This window comes from Leuresthes tenuis, unplaced genomic scaffold (genome assembly GCF_036924035.1).
Source record: "Leuresthes tenuis unplaced genomic scaffold, fLeuTen1.0.hap1 SCAF_22, whole genome shotgun sequence".
Lineage (NCBI taxonomy): Eukaryota > Metazoa > Chordata > Actinopteri > Atheriniformes > Atherinopsidae > Leuresthes > Leuresthes tenuis.
Window position 1 is genome coordinate 16,543,379 of NW_027325376.1, and position 20,299 is coordinate 16,563,677.

A 20,299-nucleotide genomic window follows, 5' to 3' on the forward strand; every position below is an offset into this window, starting at 1 on the left:
ATTACAAGAAGGCTCATCAAGGAATTAGGGGTTTTCAGATTCTCAGACAACCTGTTGCTCCAGCTGTTCTTATAGCTGCTTGGGGACAGAGTTGCATGCTGGACGAATAAGTGAGACAGCTATAAGATGATGAATCCAAACGTTGGAGATTTTTAACTCTCTGGGAAAGTTTGTTGCTGGTGAAATTGAAAGGTCAAAACATTGGGGCATTAGTCAATTTCAGCTGAAAAACAAAAGTAAATCTTTCTCATTCATTATTTAGGGGGAAACACTGCAGAAACCTCTAGATTTTCTAACATTCTTTGACACTGATATGTATGATTAGTGAATCACAATTTTACTTTCCTGTTGATAGTTCCATGAAACTACCGATGCAAAGCTAACTTAAGCAGATTAGCTTTATTTAGCTAACCTTCTGAACTAAGCTAACCGTTACTTCCCTTTACAGCCTTGTCTTTCCATTGCATTCTCCTTTGTGCTATGCTAAGCTATGTCTAAGCAAGACAGGTTAGCTTGCTCATGCTAGGCTAAGGTAACAGCCCCCTGACTTTTGAGAACAGCCTGACCTAATGTTGTTTTTCAAATTAAATTCTTCGCAAAAGAAAAACAAAAGAAAATAAGTATGTTCCTATGATGTCAAACCATTACTTGCATTCATATTTCATCTTCGTTGGAAATACAAAATTCGGTGGAAACTGAAAAAAGAGTATGAAAAGCCCAAAAATAGAGCCCTTCAATGCCCCTTCAAAGAAAATCTGTCAATAAACAGCTGTGCATACCAGACCTAGATCAAATTACCACTTGACATCTTTCCACCTACTTCTTCAAAGTGATTGCTTTCATCCATCTGGTCACAATTTCATTCGCTGTGCTGGACACAATCAATAAATGCCTGAAAATCAATCTCAGGTAGCAATCTGAGTCAAGCCCGGTACACACAGGTGCACTGCAAACATGTTGCTATTAAACTGCAACATACCGAGTTAATTGGCCTGGCTGTAAAACTTTGGTGCCTCCTTACTCTCCGGGTCAGACATGGCTGACTCCATTAAGTTCAGATAATCTTCCCACCACCTGTTTTCCATGTTTTCAACCTGTGGTTGTGCTTTTTTGCATGTTGATGAAGAAAAACTGCCTGGAGAACATGGATGTAAGACTGTATTTAGTTGACAACTTTTTTTGTTCTTTCTTCCCTACTCATGTCCTTTGAGTATTGATAAGAAAACATCAAATCTGAGAGGGTCAGGAAGAATCTTTTTAACAAGTCAAATATGCATGATATTTGCAAGACTGTTGATGCTGGTTTGCCATTTTTAGCTCTTGAAAAGTTCTTGGTGCGTGGAGAGGAAAGTGTTGCAAAAACTCCCGCTTTGTAAGCCCATAGCAGATAAAAAGGAGAAACCCTAATGCAGAATGATGGGACCATTGGGGGTAAGTACTTAATTACCAGTCCATATAGCAAGTATTCTAGCTTGTAACTATTTTTGTATACAGCTAAGAGTCTGTCAGTTCTTGTCTGTGGGAGTTTTTCCCCATTCTTCCTGCAAAAAGCTTCATGAATTGTGCTTTTGACATCTGTCTACAAATGTTTGGGCTGGGGGAACCTTCAGCGGACGCCTCTTGAGGTAGTGTTTTTTCTTTTTCAAGTGTTTAGAGTTTGCTGGTTTTAAACTGAATATATTCTTCCAGCAGAACAATGTGCCCCCAAACTTTAGGTTTTTTCTTAATCTTGCTGAAGATATTTTGCGATCGAACAGGGGTTTTGATTCCAAACTCCAGCAATCCTTATCCCTCCCAGCTACCAGTTCTCTATTGCAAGTCACTGTACTTTTCCCTTACAATTCACCAACTGGCTCATGTGCAGTATTATAGTCTAAGAGATCAAATTCTTCATGAAACAATATAATTTGATCTTAAATCTTAAATCACAGCAATGAATCTTTTGTGTGGCAGGGAGTCACCGGGATCTCAGCTGATGGAGATGCTATTTGGAGGAGCCACATGTATAGGTGCCTGTATAGGTTTGGGAAGAAGATGTCCTCTCGTAAAAGCTAAAATCAGGGTTGACTCAGGTGACCCTGAACCATCTTTTTAGCTATGCTGCCAAAGGCCTAGACTACTGAAGGACCCCCCCACCCTCCCGATGTCATGCAAAATTTCTTACCTTACTCTCTTTACTTTTTACTCTCTACGAATATATAGGCCATTTTTGTTGTCCTTACCTTTGATTTTCTCTCCTTTTTTTCTCCATCCCATAGCAGGTGTTCCCGGCCTTTTGTTTTTGTTTGTTGCTCTTTCCTGTCCTCTAACCCCCAACCGACTGAGGCAGAGGGCCACCTTTCCTGAGTATGGTTCTGCTGGATTTACTGTTAAAAGGGAGTTCTCTTCTTCACTGTTACCTGCCGGCCCATATTTGTTTAAGACAGGGGATTGAATCAAACTTAAACTGAATGCAATCTGTTGGTTTCCTTAGGCTATTTTTCTTATAAATTAACATTATATGAATAAAGCTTATTATAATTGAATTGAACAACAATGAATTATTAATTATGATTCAAATGAATTGGATTTATTTTTCCTCTGTTCAAAATGCCTTGAAATGACACATCATAAACTGGCACTGTATAAATAAAGCAGAATTCAAACTGAATGACCCATTTGTTGAAATCAAAAAGTGTTTGGTCTTTGAGAGTCTTTTCATTTTAAAAACCAACAGTGATTCTCTGTCCATTTGATTAACTTCTTGAATTATTCATTTCTAACTAAAGTTGCTCAATATGCAAGGGAATTAGCATTCCCTCCTCTCTTTGTTGGCTTTCCCTGTCCGGTCTGCGCGAATTTGGCCAGCAGCATCATAGAAAATCCTGCAGCTGAGGGATTTTTGCAGAGAAATGGCACTGATCTAATGACTGTACTTGACTTCAAATGCTGACTTCTTTAAAAAGTAAATGACTCATAAGTTATTTTTCATCTGTGCTTCACAGATGACTTGAATATTAAACAGTCAAAATGCACTCTTGGAAATGCTGTGAATATTTTGACGTACAAGCTAATGATTAATGTAGAGTAAGAAGAGATGCAGAATCTCAGTAATAAATCACATCTGATAGTGTGTTCCTCCCTGTATGGACAACTGTTGATCTGATCAACATCAAACTGGGGTGGTGTGTTTCTGAGTGAGCATGGTGTTGAGTGCAACGATGTTCTGATAAGGGGTGGCTTAATTTCGGAGGTCTTCTCCTTCAGGTCAGATCCTCCATTGTCTTTGTATTCTAAATAACAGTCACTAATTAGATTTGGTTACTTCTTTATTCGTGGAAAACGTGAAGTGAAATAAATTTAAACACATGGTCAGTTTTAATTATCTAATTCATGGAGCCAGCAGGTACAATGGATTCTAATAGCAGGTTTATGTCTTGATTGTGCCTTTCTTGAACTGTGGCTGTGTACTAATTAACTTGATGTCTTACCATGTTTAGCTTGTTTAAAGATGACTGAATCAGATAGGGGAAGATTTTACAAAATATGATGACTAATAGTTAATGACTTCAAGCATGGTTGATGACAAAAACAAGTTCATATCTTTTGTCCCTATTAACGACAACATCTTAAGAATAGTTGTGCACTCTGTTAAAAACTTCTCCCTTTTTATTTTAAACTCTGTTGATGATTTTCCACAAAACGTCTGGAGTTAAATTATTTCGAAAGTGCTTGTGATGGTCAATCGAAGCAGTAGCCTAATGCAGGCATACCCACATCCTGCAGGTTTTACATGTTTCCCTGCTTCAACATACCTGATTCAGATTAAATGGATCTCTTCAAAGGATTGTAAAGTTCTGCACAAGCCTGGTTATGATGCATTGATCTGAATCAGTTGTGTTGAAGCAGTGAAACATCTAAAACCTGCAGGACAGCGGCCCTCGAGGACCGGATGTGGGTATCCCTGGCCTTACAGCTTTTTAACCAAAAATACCTATGTGGCCACCAGATGGCACTGTGATCCTACTAGAGACCAGCAGTACATTCCTTCATCTCATCCTTTCATGTAAACTGCAACCTTGAGAAAGTTTCCTTAAAAGAATTTTCTCCTTTTGTCATCTGAATAGTTTGAATATACACATGCTGAAAAGGTTCATTAAGAAGGAATTCAAGACTGCTGCCATCAATCCTGACAGCACAAATTATATTTTTGGTTGAGTTTGCTTTGTGAAGAGCTCAGACTGCATTTTGACTGATTGTGAAGGCTCTGTGAAGTCATAGTTTGACCCAGATGACTTGGTGGTTGATTCTTGACTCTGTAACCTGCATCAGTGGGACTCGATGAGGGTCCGTTTGACTTCATATCAGGTTAGCAATGAGTTAGCTCTTCACTAGCTGTTTCACTTCCTCCCAGTTTCAGTCGATACCTCAAGCCCCATGAAGTTTACCACAGTTAGCGACTGATGAGCACATTTACATACACATAAAGGCCTGACTGACCCCTACATTTTCTAGTCGTGGTATGAAAACTAACTTTTTTTTTTTAAACAAAATGAAAATAAACACATCAGAGATATAGTTTGTCTTTCCCAAATCCTAGTGAAAGTGATCCAACGTCTTCACCTTTGAGGTTTATTCTTCTGCTTTCTCTCCAAATAGATATAAGTAGTGCACTTCTGTGTGGAGATGAGGCTCTCCAAGACCGGTCCTTTCACAAGAGTCCCCACTACAGGTGCACAGCCAAAACCGGTGCAAAGGCTGCAGTCTGCAAGCACCAACCTGTCAATAATCTACCTAGTTTGGTTAAAAAGACGATATGAGCATGCAGTCACACGCTGCTTGTGTGTTCTTTGGAGGCAGGGCTGTAGCTAATGAGCGAGAGCTCTGATTCTGGTTCAGTTTCTGAAAGCATGCCGATGTTGTGGCATTCAGTCGGGCTCTGTGTCACTAATCCCATTTGCGTCCCATCATCGGTCGTGTCCTCTGGGTCCACCGTTAGCCTACCATTATCCCCCCTGCTGCCATTGCGACAGTTACTGTTGCGGTCCACCCCTGCTTTCCCGTGACTGCTTGGGAGAAGAGGGGTTGCGGAATGGGAAGGGCATTGTGGAGGCACCAGGAGGGTTTTGCAACCCTGTCCAGCTGCGTTGGCCCCTTTGTACTGGCACCTGATGTAGCTGGAGAAGGCTCTCCTGTAGGTCTTATTAAAGAGGGTGTAGACCAGAGGGTTGACTCCAGAGGAGATGTAACCCACCCAGACGAAGACGTTGAGGAGATCGTGAAGCAGTGACTCATTGCAGGAGCCACGGCAAAGTACAAAGGTGACGTTGGTGATGAAGAAGGGACACCACATGATGAGAAAGAGGAAGAAGACAATTCCCAGAACCTAAAGGAATAAAGAGGGGTGGGGCAAAAGTGAAAAAAAAAAATAGAACAGAGGAAATCATACAAAAAGACAAGTAGAAAAAGAAGGGAAGCTAATTTTAAAGCTTTCTTTTTTCGTTAACTTAAAAATAAATCCCCCATTGAAGTTTCTCAAACTGCAGGCACCATAAAGTACATAGATAGATGTTTGTTCCATCCTTTTAATTGCACCACTTCTGCTGTCATTTAAATCTTTCATATAGGTAAAAAGAAGTTTTGGTTTTCACCCAAGACTAATTTGGAGCCACTGCTGAGCACCCTCTCAGTCCTGTGTGACTCCGGCAGCACTCCAAGTTTTTTTTAAGCTGTTCAAAGTGTCTGGCTGGATTTCATAACCTGAGACATTAACTCTTGTAAATATTTCAGAGAAGACATTTAAAATATGCCACAAGGATATGTCTCCATCAGAGAAACTCACTCCTCCTGGTGCTCAAAAAGAGACAAATTAGATATATTTACTCACAACTTCACAGTCTAAAAGAAAATCAAATGAATGTCTATTTTTTTAAGGATTTTTATCATCTTGATTCACAGCAGACATTGCTCAATGGAAGCAAGCAACTTACTTCTACTATTTTTATCCAAACAATGGCTCAACTGACTCAACATTACTGTGCAACATAATGTTGTTGATAAGTCACTTAAATATTCTTAAAATCTTCAGATTCCCTCCATCATAAAGCATATCTTTGTCCACTTTGACCTCTGTCTCTCCAGGAGACAGAGCTAAGCTAGAGGAACAACAACAGCACCAACATGAGTAGCCTACATCTCAGATTGCTCCACATATTTTTGAGCCTGCAACCAAGTCGCAGCAAAATGCCAAACCAGGTAGACGTGTGTTTTTGCAGAGCTGTGCAAAGCGTGAACACAAAATGTATGTGCTTCCATAAATGAGCCCTTAGTGACTTATTACTAGCTGTGCAGTTCCTTTTAGCTTTATGGAGCATGGCTTATTTTACACGTTCATTAGTTGTTCCAGAATACATTTGACTTGTGCAGATGAAACTCTGAGGCTTTCTTCCAGCAACCCTTCCAGCAACGTCTTTTTCTACTGTCTTTAACTTCATCATTTAACATGCTAACTGAGTCCTGTAGAGTCTGAGATGTAGCTCTTGTTTTTTTTTCTCTGAGCATTGTGTGGTCTGATCTTGGGATGAACTTGCTGGGATGTCCACTCCTGAGAGGATTGGCACCTGTCTTGAATGTTTTCCACTTGAGAATAATCTTTATCAATGTAGAATGAGGGACTCAATATTGTTTGGAAAGGGTCTTATAACTCTTCCCAGATATATGGGCTGGAACAAATTGCTTCTCTAAGATCAGTGCTGATCAGTCTTTCCTCCTTGGTATCATGTCAACACACACCTGAATGTTCAAAACCAGCAAACTGACAAAACTTGTCTTTAGGTTCCATAGAAGCAATGAGAGTGTACTTAGGTTTTCCCAAATTTCTGGTACAGTTTGGCATAGTTTTTGTTTAAATAGATAATTAAATGTGTGATGTCATATGTATTTATATGAGACTGTATTAGCCTAAAAATTATGCTTATGTCCAGATAGATAAAACCTTAAAAATGATAAAGGGTGTACTTTTGTTTTTACAAGAATATATATGAATATATTATGCAAAATATTCATAATTACTGTTTACAAATGTCATGACAACACATCTTTTATTGTAAAACATCTATTATAATACAAGATCTTGACATTTTAAGTCAAGAATTATGACAAAACGTGTAAAGCAACAGTAAAATCGTATGATAGTAGATGTGTATTTAGATATATACAGTTACCAGCTGTTACTACGTACAATTTTTCTGAAATAAGCAACAAGCAGTCTGGTTTAGCTCCAGTTTTTATTCTCACCTTTGAGGCCCGTCGCTCATTTTTTATGGCCTGCATCATCCCCCGTCGCCCATGACAACCTGACGTGTCACTCCGACCTGGCCCTGCAGCCGGAGAGCTGAGCTGCGATGCCGCGTCAGAGCTGGGAATGATGCTGATGCTGTCTGAAGCAGAGGCACTGAGCAGGATGCCGGGCTCTGCGCCTTGCAGGCAGCTCAGGGTGTTTCGCCTGCTCTGAGGGGGTGGGGGCTTTAACTCTTCGGGAGGGGCAAAAGGGAGACAAATCAAAATCCGTAAAGCTAAAGGTTTACGAATTGAAGAAAACAACTTTTATTTTGCAAAAACTCAAGACAAACACAAACACTGTGTAACATGTAGATTGCATCTATACATTTATTATAGTCAGTTGAGAATTTCAAAACTGCCTTAAAAGCCAACAACATTACTGACTGTGTAAGAACCATGCCACATTTTTTTATAAGCAAGGCTGCTGATAGAGGTGAAGAGAAGGCTAAACATGTGTTGACATTCCATTTAAAATCTTCTCCGTCTGGAATGGCTACAGGATAAGATAGAAATTGGGGAAGACTGCCACATCGTGCAGTTTTATCTCTAAATGGGAACAAGCTGCATGTATGTGGACAAAACTGATAGGATCAGATTGCTGCTGTTGGAGAAATTTTTTTTTTATTGTGCAGTTGCCCCCTCCGCATCACACATCTTTCAATGATATCTTAGTAACATCAAAGTAAAAGCACTTTTTTTCCAGACATAGGCAGAGACAAATGGCCTTTTCATGCCTAACACTGAAAACTCCATCTAGGAATGTTGCAAAAAGGTTTATATATACACTTGATGGATGCATACTTTATGACATGCTAAAATATTGATGCTAAAGCTGCACATAAGCAGAAAGTCAGCATCTTTGCCACCTAGCGATAAATGTAGAAGACATGCAATCAGAGTCACTTTACTCTTGTACAGTATAGAGATGCAAGACCTGACAGTTGACGTAATCTCACGGTTTACATAACCTGCTTGGATTCCCAAGACAGTACTTTTCATTTTGTAAGATCACCATGCTTCTAAAATTGTAGACACACCATACCAGTGTCACTGAACACAGCTTGTTGTTGCATCCACAGACATAATTCACAACAGACAGAAATTGTATTAACTGTTAGAGAGCTGCCTTTTTCATCTTATGTTTTTCATCTCCCGTTTCACACTACATGCCACATTCTTCCATTCCCACACCCAGTCCATTACTGGACTTCTTAGTGTTTAGATTCTTACGTTTAAATGCACTTGGGAAAATGTGGCGTTCAGTGTCTTACCCAAGGACAATTCGACATGTGAACTAGGGAAGCTGCCAGCCACCAGAGTTCAAACCACCGGCCTTCACTGTATCTCTAAGCCACAGCTGCCCCATGTCTTCATCATCAAGATGTGTATAAACTGATCCAGACATGCCACCCTCTGTGAGTGCAAGATCCTTTAAGATGGACTGAGGTGAAATGGAATGCTGCCCTGTGGTCTGACAGATTAAAAACTGAAATATTTATTAGTAATCGAGAAAAAGGGAAGGAACCATCCAGTGTGTTGTCGGAATCCAGTTTAAAGCCAGGTCCATAATGGTATGGGGCTGTATTAATACAAATATCATATGTATTTTGTACATCTGTGAAGAAAATCCTTAATGAGTAGGACTGCTCATTTTGTTTTAATGCAATGTTCTACATCCAGGTATTTACATGGATATTGCTTAGTTGCTACCGACCTAAAAGTTTTTACTGACCGGTCCCGTTGTGGTGAGCAGACCAATACTGGGCCCACCAAAAAAGGCTCAGGGAGTGCTAAAAGAACATGACAAAAAGTTTGAGGCGGTCAGCTGAACCTCCAAACTTCCCAGATACCAATCTGATGGGATCGGCTGGCACGCAGGGTCACAGAATCAAGACTTTATCAGAAATGGAAAAATGTTTAAACCACAGCAACCATTCTCCTCAGTCCTAAAATGCTGAGAGTGTTGGTAAAAGTGAAGGTTGTGTAACACTGTTGTAAACATGCTAGCTCAAAAGTGAAAATGAGCATACATTAAAAGAATTATTCAAAACAATTCTCACATTTCAAACTTTATGAACCCTTTCTGTACTGTTTTCATTGAAATATGAACGACTTGTTTTGTAAATCTTTCCATTCAATTCGAATTTACACTTTACACAGTGTCCACCTCTTTTGGAAACATAGTTGCAGGAGAGGACAGGACGATGGGATGGTGATGCAAGCGTTTGACTACTTCCCACCGTCTTTACTACTTTCCTGCTGGAGTCAAAGGCACGAATATTAGTCAACCTTCTGATGTGACAGAATCCAGTATGACTTATGCACAGTCACAATGGATGTTCTAATGGTGAACAAAGAAGTAATCCCCCAAACTAAAGGAAGAAGGCTAAATGAAACTGAAAAGGCTAAAATTATTGCATACACGCCACCATGCAATGACACAATGCCACCTGTGTGTACTTTCAGTTACTGTGATTCAATAGTCAAGGTGTGGATTTAGTAGTGATCAGTGATTTATTTTTTAAAAAAATGGGTTGATACATAGTATCACATCAATATAAGATTATTATGAATTGATAAGATGTATAGGTTCGTTCATGTAAGTAGTGTTGTAGGATTCATAGCTGGAAGATGACATAGAAAGAAAAAATGGGTTGTGTGCACGGAGCATAGTAGTTTGTGCTAAGCTGCCTTAGAAGCTTATTTCATCATTAAAATGGAAATTAAGTGAGAATAAAATTTACTCAATTTTCCCAAGGGTTGCAAACACAAAGTCATGAGTCTACCGTGTGGGTTTTGTCAAGCAAAAGCTCACAAGGCAAGCAAATCTGTGCTTACCTTGTGAGTCTGGAGGAGCAAGTTTATTAAGCTGAGAAAGTTGGAATGTGCTTGGAGGAGGCTGCAGCGTGCTTGATATTGCTGGTGTGCTCAAAGGCTGCTGGGAAGAAGTCTTTGCTTCACACAGGAAGACTGTGGCCTGCCTCTGGAGCACCTGCAGAGGAGAGGAAAGTTAAGGACATCATTAAAGAACACATGTTCAGCTGGAAAACAACCACAAGCACAAACCTACATATGAAAGATTACCTGTATGGTGAGGCAGTATGTCACCACCATGATGACCAGTGGTATGAAGAAGGCCACAAAAGAACCAACCAGCATAAACCGCTCCTCATTGAGGACACAACTGCCGTTGACAAAGACCTTGTCCTCATTGTGGAGGCCGATCACTGGAATAGGCATTGACACACCTAGAGAGGTAAAAAATAAAAAGGGAGTAGCAGAAATCTTTATTATTTTGTTGGAAAAAAGTTGTCATTTTTTAGACCGGGACTTGCTTCTGATTATTCCTAATAGACTGAGGTTCAAGCTTCTGGAAATTTTTTCACGTCAGCAGTTCTCCATCCAGGCTAAGCACAACCTGGGACAGACTGCTTTCCCTTTCTGAGTCACTGAATGGTGGCCAAATTCCTCCCACACCCGAGTTTTAGCTTCAGCAACCACCAACCCTGCAGCCCTTTTAGCCACTCGGTCTACTACTCGGTACCTGTCAGCTGCTTCAGGTCCCTTCAACAAGGGACAACCAAGCCTGAAAGGCCTCCTTCTTCAACTTGACATCTTCCCTCACCACTGGCGTTCACCAGCAGGTCCTCTTATTACTGTCACGACAGGCACCGAGAACCTTCAGACCACAGCACTTGGAAGTCGCATGCACAATGGAGGTCCTGAACACGGTCCATTCAGAATCCAGAACTATACCTGGTTGGCACAGCTCCACCTCACACACCAGCTCAGGCTTTTTCTCTGCCAGCGAAGTGACATTTCAAATCCCAACAGTCATTTTGCAACACCAGGGATCGACACGCCAAGGCCCCCACCTTCACCTGCCACCCAGCTTGCATTGTACCCAACCTCGAATGTTCTCTCTGCAAGTGTTTGGCTTCCTGTTGCTTCTTCAGGCTGAACTAGGCATTTGCAGATGAGATCACCCTCCAGGTCTGACTCCAGGGGCGTTCCCCGGTTTCCCTTTCCTGGGTGAGGTGGCTTTTCTCAACTGGTGCTGTTCCACTGAGATCTTTGAATCGCTCTTTGTCTGACCCTTGCCCTGAGACCAATTTACCCCACCACGGCCTAATGCCCCTGGCAACACAGCTCTCTCAGTGGCGTTTCTACTGAGGAGCAAGTTAGCCCCAATATAGTAAAAAAAATGTTGCTTTTTTTCTTTTTTTTGCGAAATAGCTCCAATATAGCATGTTATGTATCATCATATTTTTTTAAATGTTTTTCATGGGAGACTTTTATAACCACAAAGGCCTTAAAAGGTTAACAGTGCTTTAACGTTGCTTAAAAACTAAAGCTACAACAGTCGTATTTTTTAAGTTTTGCTGCGATCTACTGCAGCAAAACTTACAATGTTATGCTAGGTAATTGTTATATCCTTGTTAGTTTGGCTATAAATCTTCAGTCCAATGTTCAGTCATTTTTGTAGAAACAATCTGAACTAAATTTGAGTAGTTTCTATTCTGTTATTTTGAAGCTGTGTTTGTGTGCTTGTTTATCACTCATTTAATGGCAAATTATATCTTGTTTTTCTTTGTTCAGGTAAAAAAAAAAAAGAGGAAGCCATGTCCACACCATGCTAAGTTGAAGTTTCTTTTAGACAGTTACCCGCTTGTTGACGCTTTCAATTTCGCTTCAATGAATTTGGAAGAGTGGAGGAGCTAAGTGAAAGAAAACAAAACAAGTCTTTCTCCAGAATGAGAATCTAAAAGAAAATAGCTATAACTAGTCCCCTTCATCAGTTTAATGATGTGAAGACAACCCCCCCCCCCCAAACACACACACACACACACACTCACTATTTTCTTTTTGGCTTTTTTTGGCAAATTGATTTTTTTTCTCCCATTAATACTGACCATAAACAGCTTATGTGATTTCAAAGTTAGATTAGCTTCTTTAGGCTTATGGGGAAAGAGTTATTAGAAGAGAGCCACTTTCAAATAAAAATCATAAAGCATTGTGAGAAAATGTAATGTCATCTCCCCAAGCCTACCCCAAAACACATTTGTTGGTTTGCGCATAAAGCTGTGAAGTCTCTATTTTTATGATAATGAAAGTAAATAATCATAATTCATTGTAGAATAACACATTAGGCAGGTAATGAGAGCTACGCCTGTAATAAATCAACATGCTATTAGTGCTCTTAAAATCTATTATGTTCATAGAGGTGCTTTGGTGCTGTGAGAGAACGCAGCTGATAAAAGGATGAAGTGAGAACAAGCCTTTCAAGGCTGAGCTGATTTTCTGACCTATGATGATAATACTGACTAATGCTCTTCTTTTATTATAGACTTTTCTGTTTGCTGACCAGAGGACCGAAATTCTGAGGAGAGAAAAAGCTCCTGATTTAAAGCTCCTGAAAATAAGAGCACCACTGTAGGACCTTTCAGTTTTATCTGAACTGCATTATGTTCGAAGTGTGGGCTGGTGTAAGCGCAAGGTACATAATTTTCTCCTGCTCAGCTACTGCCCAGGCCATCATCAAAATGCAATGTGGAGTACTGTTAGCCTCCCAAATGCAAGTGTTACAACTGACTGCACACATACACACAAACACCTCAGAGAAGTATGATTGGCTTGCATTACGAGAAAATCTTTTTCTTCTCTAAAAAAAACGAATGACCTGTGAATACAACTAGATCGGACAAATTAGGCTTTTTCCAGTGACCTGATCTAAATCATGATCTATTCATCCTGTCTCAAATAGTATGCAGGGGAGAATTTAAGGTATTAGTTCACACAAAGTGCTCATCCTATCCATGAAAAGCAATCCAAGGCAAAAATGCAATCCAAAAATCCAATAACAGAAAGAAATTGAATAGGGATGAACCAGGGATGTCCACATCCTGTCCTTGAGGGCACTGTCCTGTAGATTTTGGATGATTCCCTGCTTCAGCACACCTGATTCAGATCAATGCATCATTAGGCTTGTGCAGAGCTTAACAATCCTTTGAAGAGATCCATTTCATTTGAATCAGGTGTGTTGAAGCAGGGGAACATCTAAAACCTACAAGACAGCGGCCATCGAGGACCGACATTGGACATCCCTGGTTTAGACTGAACAACTTGAATATAAGACATTCAGATATTCATCGCAGGCAGAAAAAAAAGAGAAGAAAAGCCACTTCACAGTTGTGACATCTGCAGAGAATTAGCTTTCTTGGCATTCTCAACAGATATGAAAATTACAATAAAAAGCTGCAAAAGTTAAAGTTAGCTATGGCTGTGAAAGTAGCTAGCTAGTGGTAGCTAGCATTAGCAGGCTTCATCATCTTCTGGCTGCAGGTCACAATGCATGATGGTCTATTTCAACCAATGTAGTGCACAGCTTCTGTACACTACTTTTAGTGGACCATATGATGACTATGTAGTGTAATATATAATGAATGAAAAGTTGAAATTTTGAAAAACACTGCCAAATGGCTTTCTCACTATATAGTGGACAACGAGGTGTACATGTGGACAATTCAAACATTGGCCAAGATGAAACCTTAACAAAACTAGGAAAACAAATCAAACGCTAACAAATGAGCAGGAGGAAAACTGTCAAAACAACAGTACAACTAGTATGATAAACTTAGTAATCCACAAGAGAAGATCAACAGAAAAAGAATTACACAAACTGCTGCTCCTTCAATGTTTAGAGATTATGTTTTTCTTGAAAGGTGGGAAATCTGATCCCTAAAAATCTAATTTATCTGTAAGCACTTGTTTCTTCCATCCATTTTCTATACCGACAGTCCGTTAATCGGGTAGCGGGTGGGCTGGAGCCTATCCCAGCAGTCATCGGGCGAAAGGCAGGGTACACCCTGGACAGGTCGCCAGTCCATCACAGGGCCACATAGAGACAAACAACCATGCACGCTCACACTCACTCCTACGGACAATTTGGAGTCACCAATTAACCTGACATGCATGTTTTTGGATGATGGGAGGAAGCCGGAGTACCCGGAGAGAACCCACGCATACACGGGGAGAACATGCAAACTCCACACAGAAGGGTCCCAGGCAGGGATTGAACCTGGAACCCTCTAGCTGTGAGGTGACGGTGCTAACCACCACACCACCGTGCAGCCCCCACTTGTTTCTTGTTGATTTTAAAAGTTCCATAATCTCATTTTAGGGTAGTTTTAAGAACGTTTGCTAATAGATGCTTGTAAATGAAGAAAACATATCCGGAGGGCATGATAATATACTCCATACCGAGAAACTATTAGAAATTTTGAAATGCATTACCCAAACTAACAAAGCAAAAACATCCATCTAGTTTCCCAATTTAATTTAAGCTCTGTTTCACCTAAATGCATTTTTAATTATGTTTGCTGCAGTGAGTTTACAAAACTCCTGCTCTTTAGTGCTGAAAGTGGTGTCTGTGGTCATAGATAAAAGTTTAACCAACTCCACTACAAGTCCGCCAATAGCTACCTTCCAAGCAATCCCACTGTTTGTGGTGAGGAGAAAACAAACTATACCAGGCTGAAATAACTAACTTGTTATCTCGAGAAAACAAATCTTGATATTTTGAGATAATGTCATAATCAACATATTATCACGACAAAACAACCTTTGTCTCAAGTTAATGAGATCACTAACTTGCGATCTTGACTACTTCAGGCTTGACTTCTTAAAGTTCTGACTTAAGTATTTATGTGTTAAGTTTTAAGCTTTTAAAAACTCATACTCTTATACTGAGGGAGACTGTTGCCAAAAATCTGCAAAATCCAAAATATACGTAATTGTTGTAGAGATACAAATCACTATACAACATTGTATAAAACATAACAGCAAAACAAAACAAAATCAACAAAAAAATAATTGTTTCCTGAAATGTTCTCTTACAGTTCCACGACCTTTTGTCTGACACCTGGCAAACTCAATTACCTTCAGGTTTGTCAGAAAAGAGGAAACTATTGTGTCAAGATTGGTACATGAGAGTCTATGCTTCAGGCCTTATGGATCTGAGGAGGGACAAGGGACAGAAGTAGCTAGTCCAAAAAGTAAAAAAGAAGCATTAAATCTCTTCATGGTGAGTTAAGACATCCTCAGTTGGATGTTTCATTGGTAATCCTTAAGCATTGATTGCTGTAAGCCTTCTCAGACCTCAATCATAACAGAGTGTTGTGGTGCTCCATCTCTTGAGGGTTACAATGAAATGCCAAAAAGAAAACAGACATTTAATTTGATTCAAAAGTAGCCGACACATAATTACCTGTATTGTACTTGTGTAACTGTAAGATTCTTCTAAAGAGCAGTGTAAAAATCTTAAGCCTCCCCTCTTTTCTTTACATTTCACTTCCAAAGAGCCAAGGTTTTTTTTTTTTTGCAGACTTATGGATATTTCAAGTATAAAAAAGATGGGATGAACCAGCACTGTCTACTGTCTATACAGAACAGACAGTCTGGCAAAGAACCACTTCTAAGATGTATCTTTAGGCACTTCGCTACTAGCAGCCTGTCTAAAAAAACAATGTTCTCATTTCATTGGTTGCATATACAAAAAAAAAACAGATAATACAATTTGACACACTCAAAATTTAATTTTTACACCAAAGAGCTTCAATTGATCCATCTACCGTTTACTCAAGCCTCATCAGACATGGTCTCCATGGAAAGACTGCCGTCAAGAAGCCATTCTTAAAGAATGACAAATGACACAAAAACTGGACAAAAACTCTTTCAAGAAGCCTGGATAACTATTCCTGAAGACTACATAAAGAAATGACAAGAAAGCTCGTCTAATAGGATTCAGGCTGTGTTGAAGATGAAATCTGCTCATACACATTGACTTTCAAACTTGTGAAAATGGTACAAACTCTGTTTCATGCAACATGAAGTGGTTTGGACTACTTACCATTGAGGCTGGCTGTTGCATAATTTTAACATTCCTGTGTGTGGTACAGTGTTTTAACAACCTGAGCTAGTCTACTGCATGACTTATGATGAGATATTGCCTTAAAGAGTGATCAGAGCCAACTTTCTCTGGTCAAACTACATATGAGGAACAACAGTATTTGAGAATAATACTGCCACTGGAGTATTTTTCTCCCATTTTGATATGTTGGTAGTCTGAGCTCAGTTTGCTGAGTATGCTAGTGTGAGCTCTCCGGCTAGGTCCTAAATGCTCTTTCATAGTGTATTAACATGCTTTAAGATTTAGTGTCATTTATGTCGAGATTCACATTAACATAATCGTGCAAAGCTTTACCACCAAAGACAGGCATGGAACGTTTTTTTCAAAGCATTTCACAGACATGTCACTCACGCCTCAGGAATTTGCCTCAACTTGTTAAAAAAGATGTATGAAACAAAATATATTATGTGTTTAATCAAAGGTTTGTTCTTTTAAAATATTTTTTTGTCAATCTAAAAATGAGTAAAACATCTTTTTAAATATATAGTTTTCGATACAATTATATGCGTACAATTCACATGTATTAAGTCTCATACAGGAATCCATTAGCGCATATGCATTTCTCCTGGATGATCCTTGTGACTTTAGAATCTGCACCATTTTATCCTAAGGGGGTTTTCAATGAACGAATGCAATGACTTTCCATGGAACCATTTTAACTGTAAGGTCAGTAGATATAATTATATGCTCAGGCAATCTGTATGTGTGTATCAATGTGTTTATGTGTGTGTTTGTGGTGAGAGATGGAGACCCTACAGGGCCTTAAAGGGCAAGGAAATGACATCAATCGAAACCAGAGGTCAGAGAGAGCAAGACTGCGCTGAGAGAAGAGTTTTAAAAGTCATCGGATACCCGCAGAGCAAGACACAAGAACACACACATACTATAGAAAATTGTGTGGGAAATGAGTCTAACAAGGTGAGAGGAAAGGAAGGGATTGAGGGGTGTCATTGTGGAAATGTACAACTTGCTCCTGTCAGGGTAAAACAGAAAATTAGCGTAAAACCTTTTTTTTTTAAAATTGCTATGAGGTATTTCTTTGCCACTTTAGCAAAGCCATTGCTAGTCTGCTCTTGTCTCACAAAATATGTAAAAGATATCATAACCACTGAATTTTATAAGGCAAACAGATTTACAAAAATATGGTGGGATATTTTTCCCTCTCAAAAGGGAACCGAAGGAAGTAATTCAAAAGCCACAAGTTAATGTTGGTGGAGTTCACATCCAGATGTGTTGTTTGATGTTTTGCTCTTGGGTTAATATAGGTTCAGTGAAAAAAACTCAATGGTCATAACACCTCAGTGAAATGACAAATGGAGCCTCTCTTATGTACCAGAGGAACTACATGCTTTAGGTTTTAATCAGTAGAACTAATTTGCTCAGACAAACAGAAGAAAATAAGCTGTTCGCCACAGTGTCACAGTGAGATGGAAAGTTAGGAGTGTGTCCAGAATCAATAGACTTCTTTCTCCTGACAGCATGAATGTAAACAACACAATCATGCAAATGTGGCCAGTATTGATTCTGAGTAATCTACTGGATTATGCTCCTGATGAGAATTTTAAAGTCACTCTGTCTTGGATTAATCCCTTTAAACTTGACTATGTGTGCAGAACACAGAACACATTTAATGACAGCATTAATAGCTGACCTATGGAGATGGTCCAGACAGCAGCGATCTTCATCATGGCTTTGGTTCTGGAGTTGAAGCGGCTGTGCTCTATGGGGTTGCGGATGGCAACGTATCGATCCAGGGAGATGGCGCAGAGGTGCATGATCGAGGCCGTGGAGAACAACACGTCCAGGTAGATCCAGATCGGGCACAGGGCGCTTGGGAGCGGCCAAGCATAGTCTGAAAGAACGACAGCAGAGAGCATGACTAATTATTATGCAGTTTTGGTAGTCAGATGAAAATTCTTATACATCCGCTCTTTTCCCCTCACTTCAATGTATACTGCTCTCTTTGACAGCAGCTGTCTCATTATAGTCAGTCTGTTCCGAGGGCCTGGGTGAGTGAATGTCATCAGTGTTAAAATATGGTGAAAGCTAAAGAGGCTGCATTGATTGGTTGACCTATGATTGATTAATTATAGTACATCACAGCACAGGAAACAGCACATTTTACGTGCACTAAATTCATAAGCTGCCATAAGAAATCAAAGGTAGTTTGATACAAGAGTCTGACTGTTTTATTGTAATATATATATATAACACTCACAAGATGTGAAACTTAAGCTTCACCTGTGTTTTAAACAAATTCTAGTAAAATGATCCTGCAAACATTCCAACTCCAAGAAATCGCAAACCTTAATCAGGCAATATGTGATGGCTTTGGCTATTTCCTCATTACCACAACTGGGGTTCTTATTCAGGAAAATGACCAGATAAAGAAACTTACTTTGTCGTGGGTTATCTCCCAGGAGGGAACACGATGAAACACATCCATCCATTTTCTATACCAGTTTAATCTAATTCAGGGATTGGGATTGTATTGGGTACAAGGCTGGGTACTACCTGGACAGATTGCCTTTGTCCTTTGTAGACATAAAAAAACAGCCATGCATACTATTGAGATGTTATGATGGGGTAATGCTAACCACCACTCTGCTGTGCAGCCCGAGACGAAAGACAGATATAATTTATAGTTTTTGACTGCAATCATGGCCCATTTTTTTTAAACTGACACTGTTGATCCATGAGGGTGAGCTCAAACTGTAGAGCAAGGGCCAGTGTGACACCCCCACAAAACTGATAACCAGTTAGTGTCTGTGTAGACTGCTCTGCAAGATGAACAGTTTGGGTCACTCTCTCTTAATGTACCTCAGCACTAAACCAGGGTGCCATCAAGAATAAAAAAAATCACAGCAACTTCAAGTGACCAAAAAGACACAAGTGGAAGCAAATAAAATCAACTTCTGCGTCAATTGGGCAGAATTAATTAGCTTGATTGACCTTTTGGCTGATTAGCAACTTTTTTGGCACTATTTTAAATTTCAGCAGGAAAGCTTAAAAGTTTGTGGCTGTTAGAGAAATGCAAAAAAAAAGCTCAATAAAATGCCCCAAACGTGATTGTTCCATTAACTTTACTCCTGTCTAATTCCTGTCATAGCTTGACTCAGGCTCATGATATTTGTCTTTTTTTCATTCCTCTGGATAATGTATTATCTGTCACTCGTCCCATATAATGCCTGTATTATATCACACATTACTCAAATTTCAATTTTCAAGACATTTATTCTTTCTTTCGAAAAGATACATTTATCTTAAAAGCTCTACTCTGCAGGATCAACACAAGCAAAATATTTAAGTGATCATCACCAACTGAACTTTGTGTATCTTAGCTCTTCTTCACATCATGCTGTGTCGGCTTTCTGAGGAGTGCACATGACCTCTCTCTGTGTCTTTCTACCCCTCCCTTTGCAAATGACAAGACCTGCAGTCAAACACCAAAACACACACATACACACACGACTACACGTTTGTGCACTGCTTTGTCTCATCTCTGATTTGTGGGACAAGCAGTGTGTAAGAGACGTATGTGGAATGAATTAGTGTTTGTGTGGGAGTGGGAAGTAGTTTGCACAACTTTTTAGAGGTCAGAGACTTATTGGAGGCACAGCATGACACATTCACACACACAAGTTGTTACTCAGCTGGCTAGCGGGTGCCTCTGACTTATCTGGTAAATACACAGTGAGAACTAAATTTGCTCCGAGTGCTCGTGATAAGTGTTGTTCCTCAAATACCTCAAAATTCAATAGCACGTTTGTATCATATCGCCTAGGGATCATGTTGACAGTGACATGTCACTGTGAAGGATAGGGTCTGTAACCAGATCAGAACTGCTAGCTGTGAGGTTATGTCCAGATTATCCACCAAGAGTTCATCTGTGTTTCTCTGGTAGCGGTGTATTTGTTACCAGGCATCACTGCTATTACAACGTCATCAGCTTAGTTGTTGCTAGGCTTTAAACACATAATCCAAACGCATTCATGGCAATTTTGATCATGT

At 39.7% G+C, this 20,299-nt stretch overlaps 1 protein-coding gene across 1 annotated transcript in view; it reads right to left on the reverse strand.

The window, feature by feature from the left end:
• Positions 1 to 2,165: 2,165 nt before the first annotated feature.
• Positions 2,166 to 20,299, reverse strand: part of htr2cl1 (5-hydroxytryptamine (serotonin) receptor 2C, G protein-coupled-like 1) — a 151,362-nt gene continuing 133,228 nt past the window's right edge. Inside the window, exons 5-9 of the mRNA XM_072376537.1 lie at positions 17,940 to 18,140; positions 10,405 to 10,568; positions 10,159 to 10,312; positions 7,276 to 7,511; positions 2,166 to 5,365 (exon numbers count right to left, since the gene is read on the reverse strand). Coding sequence (XP_072232638.1) covers positions 4,808 to 5,365; positions 7,276 to 7,511; positions 10,159 to 10,312; positions 10,405 to 10,568; positions 17,940 to 18,140 — 1,313 coding nt within the window. The 3' untranslated portion in view covers positions 2,166 to 4,807. The remainder of the gene's footprint in view (positions 5,366 to 7,275; positions 7,512 to 10,158; positions 10,313 to 10,404; positions 10,569 to 17,939; positions 18,141 to 20,299) is intronic.